An 11,173-nucleotide genomic window follows, 5' to 3' on the forward strand; every position below is an offset into this window, starting at 1 on the left:
TCTTTCAGGTCGCGAGTGATGCATCGGATGTAGCTCTGGCCGCCACCCTCAACCAGGCGGGCAGGCCCATCGCCTTCTTTTCCCGCACCCTCCATGCCTCCGAAATCCGGCACTCCTCTGTCGAAAAGGAGGCCCAAGCCATTGTAGAAGCTGTGCGGCATTGGAAGCATTACGTGGCCGGCAGGAAATTCACCCTCCTCACTGACCAACGGTCGGTTACCTTCATGTTTAATAATACAGTGGGGCAAGATCAAAAACGATAAGATCTTGAGGTGGAGGATCGAGTTCTCCACCTATAATTACGAGATTTTGTATCCCCTCGGGAAGCTCAACGAGACCCCTGACGCCCTATCCCGTGGTACATGTGCCAGCGCACAAGTGGACCGACTCCGGGCTCTCCACCATGACCTCTGCCACCCGGGGGGTCACCCGGTTCTTCCATTTCATCAAGGCCCGCAACCTGCCTTGCTCCATTGAGGATGTCAGGACTGTCACCAGAGACTGCCAGGTCTGCGCGGAGTGCAAGCCGCACTTCTACCGGCCAGATCAAGCGCACTTGGTGAAGGTCTCCTGTCCCTTTGAGCGCCTCAGCATGGACTTCAAAGGGCCCCTCCCCTCCACCGACCGCAACACATACTTTCTGAACGTGGTCGATGTGTACTCCCGGTTCCCTTTCGCCATCCCATGCCCCGATATGACTTCTGCCACGGTCATTAAAGCCCTCCACAGCACCTCCACACTGTTCGGTTTCTCCTTTATGAGTGATGAGCTGCGTCAGTTCCTGCTCAGCAAGGGCATTGCCTCGAGCAGGACGACCAGCTACAACCCCTGGGGAAATGGACAGGAGGAGAGGGAGAACGGGACGGTCTGGAAGGCCGTCCTGCGGTCTAAAAATCTCCCGGTCTCCCGCTGACAGGAGGTCCTCCCCGCGCGCTCCACTCCATCCAATCGCTCCTCTGCACTGCGACTAACGAAACCCCCCATGAATGTCTCTTTGCCTTCCCCAGGAAGTCCACCTCCGGGGTCTCGCTCCCAACATGGCTGACAGTTCCTGGACCCGTCCTCCTTTGCAAGCATGTGCATACCCATAAGTCAGACCCTTTGGTCGAAAGGGTCCACCTCCTATACGCGAACCCGCAGTATGCCTACGTGGCACACCCCGACGGGCACCAGGACAGTCTCCCTCCGGGACCTGGCACCCGCTGGATCCCTCCTAGCTCTACCATTACATCTCGTTCTGTCCGCAAGATGCACATCAGCGGTGGAGGCAGCTGGCTGGCTACCTCGTCCCAGGCAGCGCTGGCTGCCATGTGGCTCACCCTCCAGGACCTTCAGGGGAACAGGGCATCCCTCCTGGCCTCCACTGCACCCAGGAGCCTCCCTAGGTCAGCATCCCCGAATCTTGGGGCTGGTCTCCTTGGTGCCAATTTTACGAGCTGGATGGGGTTGGCGAAGCAAGTGCAGCCTAAGTGTTGCTTGACGTTTTTAAAAATAAATTTAGAGTACCCAATTATTTTTTCCAATTAAGGGGCAATTTAGCGTGGCCAATCCACCTATCCTGCACATCTTTTCGGTTGTGGGGGTGAAACCCACGCAAACACGGGGAGAACGTGCAAGCTCCACACAGTGACCCAGGGCCGAGATTCGGACCAGGGTCCTCAGCGCCGTAGGCAGCAATGCTAACTGTGCCATCGTGCTGCCCCTGCTCAACGTTGTTAGGGGTGGTTGGCCAGCGTGGTCCCGGTGAATCAGCTGGCGAGCTGGCATTTGGGGCAGGAAGCCCGTGGGTCCTCGTTAAGTGGACCAATTAACGTTGAATAATGTTGCCGATCTCATCGGTCTGAGCGCCAGGAAACCCACGGCAATTCCTGCTCGCTACAGCACTTGGAAATTTTTCCAGAGAATCGCGACCAATGTTTCTGCAGGTGCTGCAATTGAACCTGTACTTTGCTGGATTTTTAGGTAATGAGCTAAGGGCTCCAGGAGGACCAAAGGCATTTCTCTCTCGTGGTTATATAGCTTTAGGGGCACCACTCCACATCACATGTGGGGTAAGGCGAGGAGGCCTGCTTGTTATAGAACCACAGAAGTGTTATGGTGCAGAAAGAGGCCAATTTGCCCATTGGTCCTGCGCCGAGATGAAATATTGTGAAGTATATATTACCTCTAGATTGAGCGGTGAGGACATAGTCTTTGAACTAAGGAAAGCAAATAGGAAATAACTATCGCAATTCAGAAAGTTAGCTTTTCGAAAAGATGGCATGGTTTTGTGCAGCCAATTTATTTAAGATGTATTCCCAAAGAGGGGAGCCAGGGTTCTCCCGAAAGCTCATCATGAGATAAGCTTCAAACAACCACTGGATATATTCCAGCTGTTTAAAAGCTGTCAGGCTGGGGGTGAGGAGTTGGCACAATATAAATCCTGACAGCAGCCTCTCACCATTCGGATGGATGGGAGACAGAAGGTGTAAAGTTTCTGGTGTCCAGCAGCAAAGGCCAACTCTGGACATTGAGCCTCACTCTCCGATTTCACATGGCGGACCCACCAGAGAAGCTGCCACCGATTCTGCTTTGCTCATTTGCAGCGGATCCACAATCATCTCGGCAGCTCGGCCCGAGAACTTCAGCGAGTGAGGAGGTCCAGAGCCGGCCCCGGGGTAGGATGGGGGCGGGGCGGGGATGGGGGCCGGGCCGCTGCCACTCCCCCTCCGGATTCAGGTCTAGTTTCTGGCCGGACGGTTTTGGCGGCTGCACGCGGGTGATTTCCGGTGTATCTGCGGTCCGTTCCGGCTGCAGGGAGAGGACGGTGAGGTGAGAGGAGAGGAGGGGGAACTTTGTGTTGCGTTGGGGAGGCTTGGATTGGTGGAAAGGTGGGAGTGGACCCCGGGTTAGGGTCCACTCCCACCTTAGTCTGATTGTGGTCAAAGGGAATCTCTCATAATAATCTTTATTGTCATAAGTAGGCTTACATTAACTGTGCAATGAAGTTATTGTGAAAAGCCCCTCGTCGCCACATTCCGGCACCTGTTCGGATGCACAGAGGGAAAATTCAGAATGCCCAATTCACCTAACAGCACGTCTTTCGGGACTTGTGGGAGGAAACCGAAGCACCCGGAGGAAACCCATGCAGACACGGGGAGAATGTGCAGACTCCGCACAGACAGTGACCCAAGCCAGGAATTGAACCTAGGACTGCGTCTGCGCTGTGAAGCAACACTGCTAACCACTGTGCTACTGTGCCACCTTTATTCCTGTCTGAATTATTCAGGAAATCTCAGCAAATATATTTGTGTTCTCTAGACTGTTCTTATTCTTCAGTGTGACATGAAAATAGGTTAAACGTTTAAATACATGTGCCCAAGGGTTGACAAACCTAATGTTGGGCATTGCTGTCAAAATTGCTCATTACTCCAGGATCGCTCTGGGATGCAAATATAAGGCTAAATTTTAATTCGGTTTGGCAAATGTTGGAGGTCTGATCTGGGATCGTAATACTTGACACTAGTTTCTTTTTTCCAGTTAGGTTTGCCGGATACTTGCCAAAATGGAGGCTCCTCCTGTGACCGTGCTACCTGTCATAGGTGGAACCATCAATATGATGGAATATATTCTGCAAGGTATGAAATATGGCCCTATTAATTTTATTATTAAATGGTTTAAGTAAATAAAGACCAGACTTTGAGTGGCTGGCAAGTACAGTAAACATTCATCCCAGTCAGTTCTGCCGTTCATTGGATAATATTCAGTTATAGCTGGTCTCTAAGTGTATAATGATGGCGAACTGCAGATAGTCTGAAGTGGGTTGCAATATAAATGAGATGGTTCACTTTTTTGGGCAGAGTAATAGGTATGTTCTATATTTTGTTATTACTCTGTTAGTTTTCTTCCCTTCATTTAACCTGAAGACATGGTTGTAAAGATGTCTTCCAGTAACAGCCTGACATGTTCCTGCCCTTGCCTCCCAACTGAGGTCCCCTGAAAAGTGAGCTAGAGTGGGAACCCTTAACTGGGTTTGTGGTCAATTCTAGCACCCTTGGTACTGCCTCAACTGAAGACAGAGCTGGGATCTTGCTGTGCAAAAATGTTCTGGTGTGGTCCTACTGAGTCATTAGTTCTGTTCTGATCTTTGTTTTTAAAAGAAAGTTTTCCAAAAAAGTTACAAAAGCACAACAATCTATTCTACAGGAGAAGAGGATGGAGTAAAAAGATCTGTTGTACAAATTGTTGTGATCATTTGAAATTTGGCTTTCTGTCATTTGTCCTGATGATGTAAAACTTCACCAACATTTCTCTATTCAGGAATATTCAAGTTTTATACTGCCAAGCGTCTGTTAGAATATTAGGGTTATCATTTCAACAATAATGGTTTCATTTTGGAAAATGTCAAACTATTATAAAGCTGGTCTTTTTTTGTCTGTATTCTCATTTTGTTAAAATCTTCATTATTCAATTATTCTGATTCTACAGGGAGCGTGTTGGACCAGAGTCTGGAAAGTCTTCTTCATCGACTGCGTGGTCTTTGTGATAATATGGAGCCAGAAACCTTTATGGATCATGAGCTGGTTTTTCTGCTAAAAGCCCAGCAAGGAAGTCCATTTATTTTAAGGGCCCGACGTGCCGTGGACAAGCCTGGCATGCCATGGCACCTCCGCTACCTTGGGCAGCCTGAAATTGGAGACAAAAACCGATCCGCGCTGGTGCGAAATTGTGTGGACATTGCCACATCTGACAACCTAAGCGACTTTCTGATGGAGATGGGTTTCCGCATGGACCATGAGTTTGTGGTAAAGGGACATGTCTTCCGCAAAGGGATTATGAAAATTGTGGTGTCCAAGATCTTTCGGATTCTGCTCCCTGGTATCATTGATAATATCGAGCCGCTATCATTGTCATACCTCGTAGAGTTGCATGTGGTGGCACCTCCTGGCCAGGACGCAGTGTCAGATGACATGAAAAGTTTTTCAGAACAACTGAAGCCTTTAGTTCATCTTGAAAAAATTGACCCGAAGAGATTACATCAGGTGTAGGGAAAAATCTGTGAAGTATGTATGGGGGGGGGGGGAAGAGAGTTGGAAGGTTTTGGGGATTAAGTACTGCTCACACTGAGTTCTGCATGTGTCTGCTCATAAAAATTGGAAATGTTTTGAATAATAGTAACATTTGTCTTGTACATGGATAATAACTGTTCTATTCAAGAAAACCAGGAGGAGAAGGATGGAATTTGAGCCTAATGCTTTACACACTTCGTAATCTTTTTATTTAGAATGGTATACATTACAAGTTTGCACCTCCAAACCGAATAGCCCCATTTTTACTCTGCTCCTACATATACTCTTTTGAGTAACAGCTAAAATAAACTAATTAAATGTGAAAAGCTCCTTAAAGAGGCATCTGCTCCTATGTATAGAGGTACAAGTGAATCCTCAGTTAATGCCCATCACCTGAATGCAATTCATACTTAATTATTAAACCAGTAACAATATCCTGCCTCTGGTTCAGCATCCAGTGAATGAGGCACTGTTTCTGTAGTGGTTACCAAATTTGCTTTACACACTAAAGGTCCCAGTGAAGCAGCTCTGCTAACAGGCTGAGCAGCAATGCTGTGTGAGTGCAGAACCTGGTTGTTCTGCTCTTTTGTTCCCCCAGTACTGTGATAGTTAAGTGATGGCTTTGCTTAGAATCCATACCATGCAGAAGGAGGCCATTCGGCCCATTGAGTCTGCACAGGCCCTTGGAAAGCGCGCCCTACTTAAGCCTACGTTTCCACCCCATCCCTGTATCTCACTAACCCCACATAACCTTTTAGACACTCGGGGGCAATTTAGCATGGCCAAATCACCTAACCTGCACCTTTTTGGACTGTGGGAGGAAACCTGAGCACCTGGAGGAAACCCACACAGACAGTCACCAGAGGCTAGAATCGAACCCAGGTCCCTGGAACTGTGAGGCAGCAGTGCTAACCACTGCGCCACCGTGCAGCCCTACTGACTGAGATAACATTGACAATGGTGGGGTAAAGGGACGGAAAACGCACAAGAGGCCAAAGTGGGAGCAGCAGAGTTCTGGATGGAGGCTTGCAGGAGGCTCCAGGGATGAGCAAGGCTGATGCTGTGAAGTGACTTAACGCAGCAGTGAGAATTTTCAATTGTCAGCACTGGGGACTGGAACCAATGTAGAGAAGCAAAGGTAATCAAAGAGCAGGATTGGTGTAGCTTATTATACTGGTAGCAGAGCTTTGCGAGAGCTTACTTTTACAAAGTATGGAGGGTGAGAACATTAGAATATTTGGTCTGGGCATGACAATGGCACGAAAGGTTGTTGCAACAGAAAAGGTATTGAGTCAGGAGAGCCATGTTACGTGGGAGGAAGTAGATGGCCTTCATGATGTACAGGATAAGGGGTCAGCAATTCAACTACAGGGTCCAACTTGGTTAGGGGACAAAGGCAGCCATAAGACAATCCACAGCGAAGTGCCAACCATTTCCAGGAGGGAGCAATTCACATTTCCGTCCGTAGGGAGCAATTCCCATTTCCGTCCGTTTTTATCAATGAGTTAATATTACACGACCTCTTTCTGGAAGCCAAGCAATCATTTTCCGAGTTCTCCGGATTCAGCTTTAAACTAACAAAGTAGTGACAGCATCATGAAAATTCTATTGAAACGTCACAACCTGAAATGTTAGCAATTTTTCTCTATGAAAATGCTGCCTGGCCTGCTGAGTGTTTCCAGCATTTTTTGGTTTTAGACCATGGATCAGTCAAAAGTTTTTCAATGCAAAATCTTCCAGGTTGAACAGGACCAATAAAACAAGGCCAGTTTGTGACTATTTCAAATAATAATTTTTCATTCCAGAATTTCTGTCAAATTTTAGCTATAAAGTTGAAAACAATTAAACATTTTCTTGAGGTTTCTGTCAAAGGTTCCTTGTTGTCTCATTAGCCTGAACAGCAAGTGAATACATGGCTTTAGGGACTGGGTTTATGAAATTGTAACAGACACTCGGCCTGGCTTTAACATTTTGAATGAGCTCATCAAATGATAGCTTCCTTTGAAGACGTCAAGCAAGGTTGATTTGTAGGCTTCAAACTGTCTACCAGCGTGTGAAATGTTAATTCATTTTTGGCTACACCCCTCTGAAACATCTTGAAATATGTTGTTGCAGTAAGGTGCTACGCAAATACAAATTTCTATTGTTAAATGCACGATTGCTGATTTCCGGTGGCGACTGGTAGGAGACGGTTGCACATAAGGTAGCTCCCGCTATGGTCTTTGTTCTTTGGACTTTTTAACCCGGTTCCTGGGGATTTTGGTTACCAAAACCGGCCCATCATATGGGATAAGGAATTTGCCAGCGAAAATATGTCACAATCTATGAAGAAGCTTGATGGCAAGAAGGTTACAGGGGGCAATCCCTCGACAAAACCAGAAAGCCCACGGAGCTTAACTGACGGGAAGGCGGTGGACCCGGCCTTGGGTGTAGCGCTTCTTGATACTGATCCAAACACCCACTGGTGGTTTACTATGGGAACCAGCCCACCAGACTAGCAAAATAAAGAGGAGACTTAAAATCAGTAGCAGAATCTCTACAGTGCAGAAGGAGGCTATTCGGCCCATCATGCCTGCATCATCCCTCTGAAAAATAATTGGGTAGGCTAAATTTAAAAAGAAAAAGAAATATGTAAAAGTGCAAAGAAAATGTGCTATGGAGTTCAACGACAGATGAGCTTTTAAAAAATAAATTTAGAGTGCCCAATTCTTTTTTTTCCAATTAAGGGGCAATTTAGCATGGCTAATTACACCTAGCCTGCACATCTTTGGGGTGTGGGGGTGAGATCCACGCAAACATGGGTAGAATGTGCAAACTCTACATGGACAGTGAGCCGTCAATTCCATAAACCCACCATGATCTGGGTGAAAATGCTTTTGCTTATGTCCCCTCTAATCCTTCTATCAATCACCTTAAATCTATGCCCCCTGGTAATTGACCCCTCAGCTAGGGGAAACATGTCTTTCCTTTCTATGTGGCATGGTGGCACAGTGGTTAGCACTGTTGCTTAACAGCACCAGAGACCCGGGTTTGATTCCCGACTTGGGTCACTGTCTGTGCGCAGTCTGCACATTCTCCCCGTGTCTGCGTGGGTTTCCTCCCGGGTGCTCTGGTTTCCTCCCACAAGTCCCGAAATACGTGCTGTTAGGTGAATTGGACATTCTGAATTCTCCCACAGTGTACCTGAACAAGTGCCGGAGTGTGGCGACTAGCGTCTTTTCCCAGTAACTTCATTGCATTGTTAATGTAAGCCTACTTGAAACACTAATAACGATTATTATTATGCCCCTCAATTTTGTGCACCTCCATTAACTCACCTCTCAACCACCTCTTAGGGAAAACAACCCTGTGTATCCAATCTCCTCACAGCTGTAATTTTCAAGCCCTGATAACATTCTTATAAATCTACTCTGCACTCTACAGAGCAATTATGTCCTTCTTGTAATGTGGTGACCAGCTGTGGCCGAACCAGAGTTTTATACAGTTCCATCAATACATCCCTGCTTTTGTATTCAATACCTCACCCAATAAATAAAAACATTACATATACTTTTGTGACCACCTTACTACCTGTTGTTGCTCTGTTTACTTGCTATAAATATGGTGGTTAATAAGGTCGCCTTTCTTAATCCTAATTATGTTTCTACTTTCAGAGTCGCCAGGTATCTCTTGATACCGCCACAAGGTTCAACCCGAATACCGATCAAAGAGCCAATACACCAGTTAGTTAGTTCAAAGTCAATGGTATTTATTTACACACAGTATGATTTACTCATGCACAATATTACTACAAGCTAAACTATCTCTATCACTAACACCTATACTTAACTTCGGGTGCCCACTTAGGTCAGAGGAACAATGGCCGTTGTTCGGATCTGAGGCTGTTGGGTTCGAAGAGGTAGCAGGAGTATAGGTAAAGTCGTCCATCTGGAAGCGAGCATTGACCTTGAACTTACTTGCTTCTGGTGATGCTGGTGGAAGGGTCTCTGCTTGAGAGCCGAATCCAAGAGAGTGAACCTTTGGCGGGGGTTCCTTCTTATACTTGGAGGGGCTTCGCGTGCTTTTAGGTGGGCTTTAAACTTGGTCCCAATTAATTGGACAGCTTAATCATTGTCATTGATCTAAACCAATAAAGGGGCGGGTGCCTTGATGGCTGGGCATGTCCTAGGTGGCCGTTGGCATGGCTTTGTTTGTGTCTTTTGGTTGGGGTAGTGGCGCCGGAATGTCTGAGACAGTATGGGCTACCTGAGCATTAGTCCTTTGTTCCTCGGAAATGGGCCATCAATATGTAAATCGACCCAGAGTTTCGATTCCGCCTGCAAACTGCCTTCCAAATATACATTCAGGCTCTGTGCCTGCTTGTTGCTTTGTATTGTCCATTTTTCCCTATAGGCTCTGCGAGTGTCCATTTTGTATACTGAAAGTGGCCATCCCAGATGGCTACACTGTCCTGTCACCTTCGGGACCTGTGAGATTGCACTCCAAGTCTCTCACTTCCTCAATATCTTCATTTATTTAGTATTCTGCTGCATTGTTTGCCCTCTCCAAATGCATGACCCCACACTTTTCCAGATTGATTGTTTCTTCTCTGCCCACTCAACCAAACCGTTGGAGTCAAACATACAGCAAACAGCAAGGGCTCCAACACAAGTCTGTGGAACACCACTGGAAACTGCTCTCCATTCGCAGAAACATTCATCAACCATTTGTTTCCTGTCACTGAGTCAATTTTGTATCCAACTTGCAACCTTCCTCTGTATTCCCCAAGATTTCACTTTTCTGACCAGTCTGCCATAGGGGACCTTGTCAAATGCCTTACTGAAATCAATGTAGGCAACATCTGTGGGCAGCACGGTAGCACAGTGGTTAGCACTGTTGCTTCACAGTACCAGGGACCTGGGTTTGATTCCCCAGCTTGGTTCACTGTCTGTCCGGAGTCTGCATGTTCTCCCCGTGTCTGCATGTGTTTCCTTCGGGTGTTCCAGTTTCCTCCCACAATTCCCGTAAGACGTGTTTGTTAGGTGAATTGGACATTCTGAATTTTCCCTCCGTGTACCCGAACAGGTGCCGGAGTGTGGCAACTAGGGGATTTTCACTGTAATTTCATTGCAATGTTAATGTAAGCCTACTTTTGACACTAATAAAGATAATTATTATCCACCACACTACTCTGATCAATACCTCTTATTATTACTTCCTAAAAAAATTCTATCAATATAGTAAGGCACAATCTTCCCCGAACAAAACCTTTGACCAATTTTCACCCTTCTGACTGATAGTTTATTCCATTTCTTAGAATTGTTTCCAATAATTTGCTCACCATTGAAGTCCGAGTGACCGGCCTATAATTTTCTGGCTTGCCCCTTGCAACGTTCAACGTTCGCAGACCTCCAATTCTCTGGTACTTCACCTATATCGAGTGAGGATTGTAAAATGATTCTCTGAGCATCTGCTATTTCCTTCCAGGCTTCCTTCAACAACCTGAGATACAATCCACCTGGCCCTGGTGATTTATGCACGGTTACGGATGCCAGTCCCTTCAGTACTTCCTCTTCTACTATGCTTATTGTATCTAATATTTGACACTCTTTAGATACATTTGTATGGATATCTGGGTTGTACTTTGGTGTTCGCACCAGACATGCAAATTAAAAAATAATTGCGTCTTGGAGCTGTTGGCACATTATTGAAAGTTGATTGTGGATGTGACTGGTAAAGATCCATTAAAGATCCCCCATTTACACCCTTATTTAGGAAATTTTGATTAAGAGGGTGTTTGATAGTGGTTCTGCGTCACAACCTTCACTCCTGCCACATCATTCTCCAAAAGTAAGTCTACTCCTTCCACTGGAAATTCCTTAACCACTCTGACAATTACAGGACCTGACATTAAATCACACTCCAATTGTACTTTATACAATGGAACTGGGATAGAATCTTCATCTATCCCATTCACTAATCCCTCCGCTTTCATTGAGCTCTCTGGAGGGAAAACAAATCTTTCTCCAGTACGAGAGTTTGAATAGCCCCTGTGTCCCTTAAAATAGTTTTGGGTTTGGCTACATCAGCTGATGAAAATGGGGTGACCTTCCCTGAGACACAAACCTGGCATATCTCTCATCTAC

General features: G+C 46.4%; 1 protein-coding gene across 2 annotated transcripts; it reads left to right on the plus strand.

Annotated features, from left to right (window-relative positions):
- Positions 1-2,752: 2,752 nt before the first annotated feature.
- On the plus strand, positions 2,753-10,213 carry med18 (mediator of RNA polymerase II transcription, subunit 18 homolog (yeast)). Of its 2 annotated transcripts, none has more exons than XM_072500688.1 (4): positions 2,753-2,806; positions 3,520-3,617; positions 4,468-5,042; positions 8,702-10,213. In XM_072500688.1, exons 2-3 carry the CDS (start codon positions 3,545-3,547, stop codon positions 5,025-5,027), a joined length of 633 nt encoding a protein of 210 aa, XP_072356789.1. In that variant the 5' UTR covers positions 2,753-2,806; positions 3,520-3,544; the 3' UTR covers positions 5,028-5,042; positions 8,702-10,213. The 2 variants fall into 2 exon arrangements, with proteins under 2 accessions (XP_072356789.1, XP_072356791.1); XM_072500690.1 differs by having other exon boundaries at positions 2,763-2,811.
- Positions 10,214-11,173: the final 960 nt, after the last annotated feature.

The sequence above is a fragment of the Scyliorhinus torazame genome, chromosome 1, assembly GCF_047496885.1.
Source record: "Scyliorhinus torazame isolate Kashiwa2021f chromosome 1, sScyTor2.1, whole genome shotgun sequence".
Taxonomy (NCBI): domain Eukaryota; kingdom Metazoa; phylum Chordata; class Chondrichthyes; order Carcharhiniformes; family Scyliorhinidae; genus Scyliorhinus; species Scyliorhinus torazame.

What these genes read in the sequence shown, in the direction of transcription:
- med18 (XM_072500688.1), top strand. Translation starts at nt 3,545, where the DNA reads ATGGAGGCTCCTCCTGTGACCGTGCTACCTGTCATAGGTGGAACCATC. An exon ending in GATGGAATATATTCTGCAAG is followed by an intron (nt 3,618 to 4,467) that starts GTATGAAATATG and finishes CTGATTCTACAG; the next exon opens with GGAGCGTGTTGGACCAGAGT.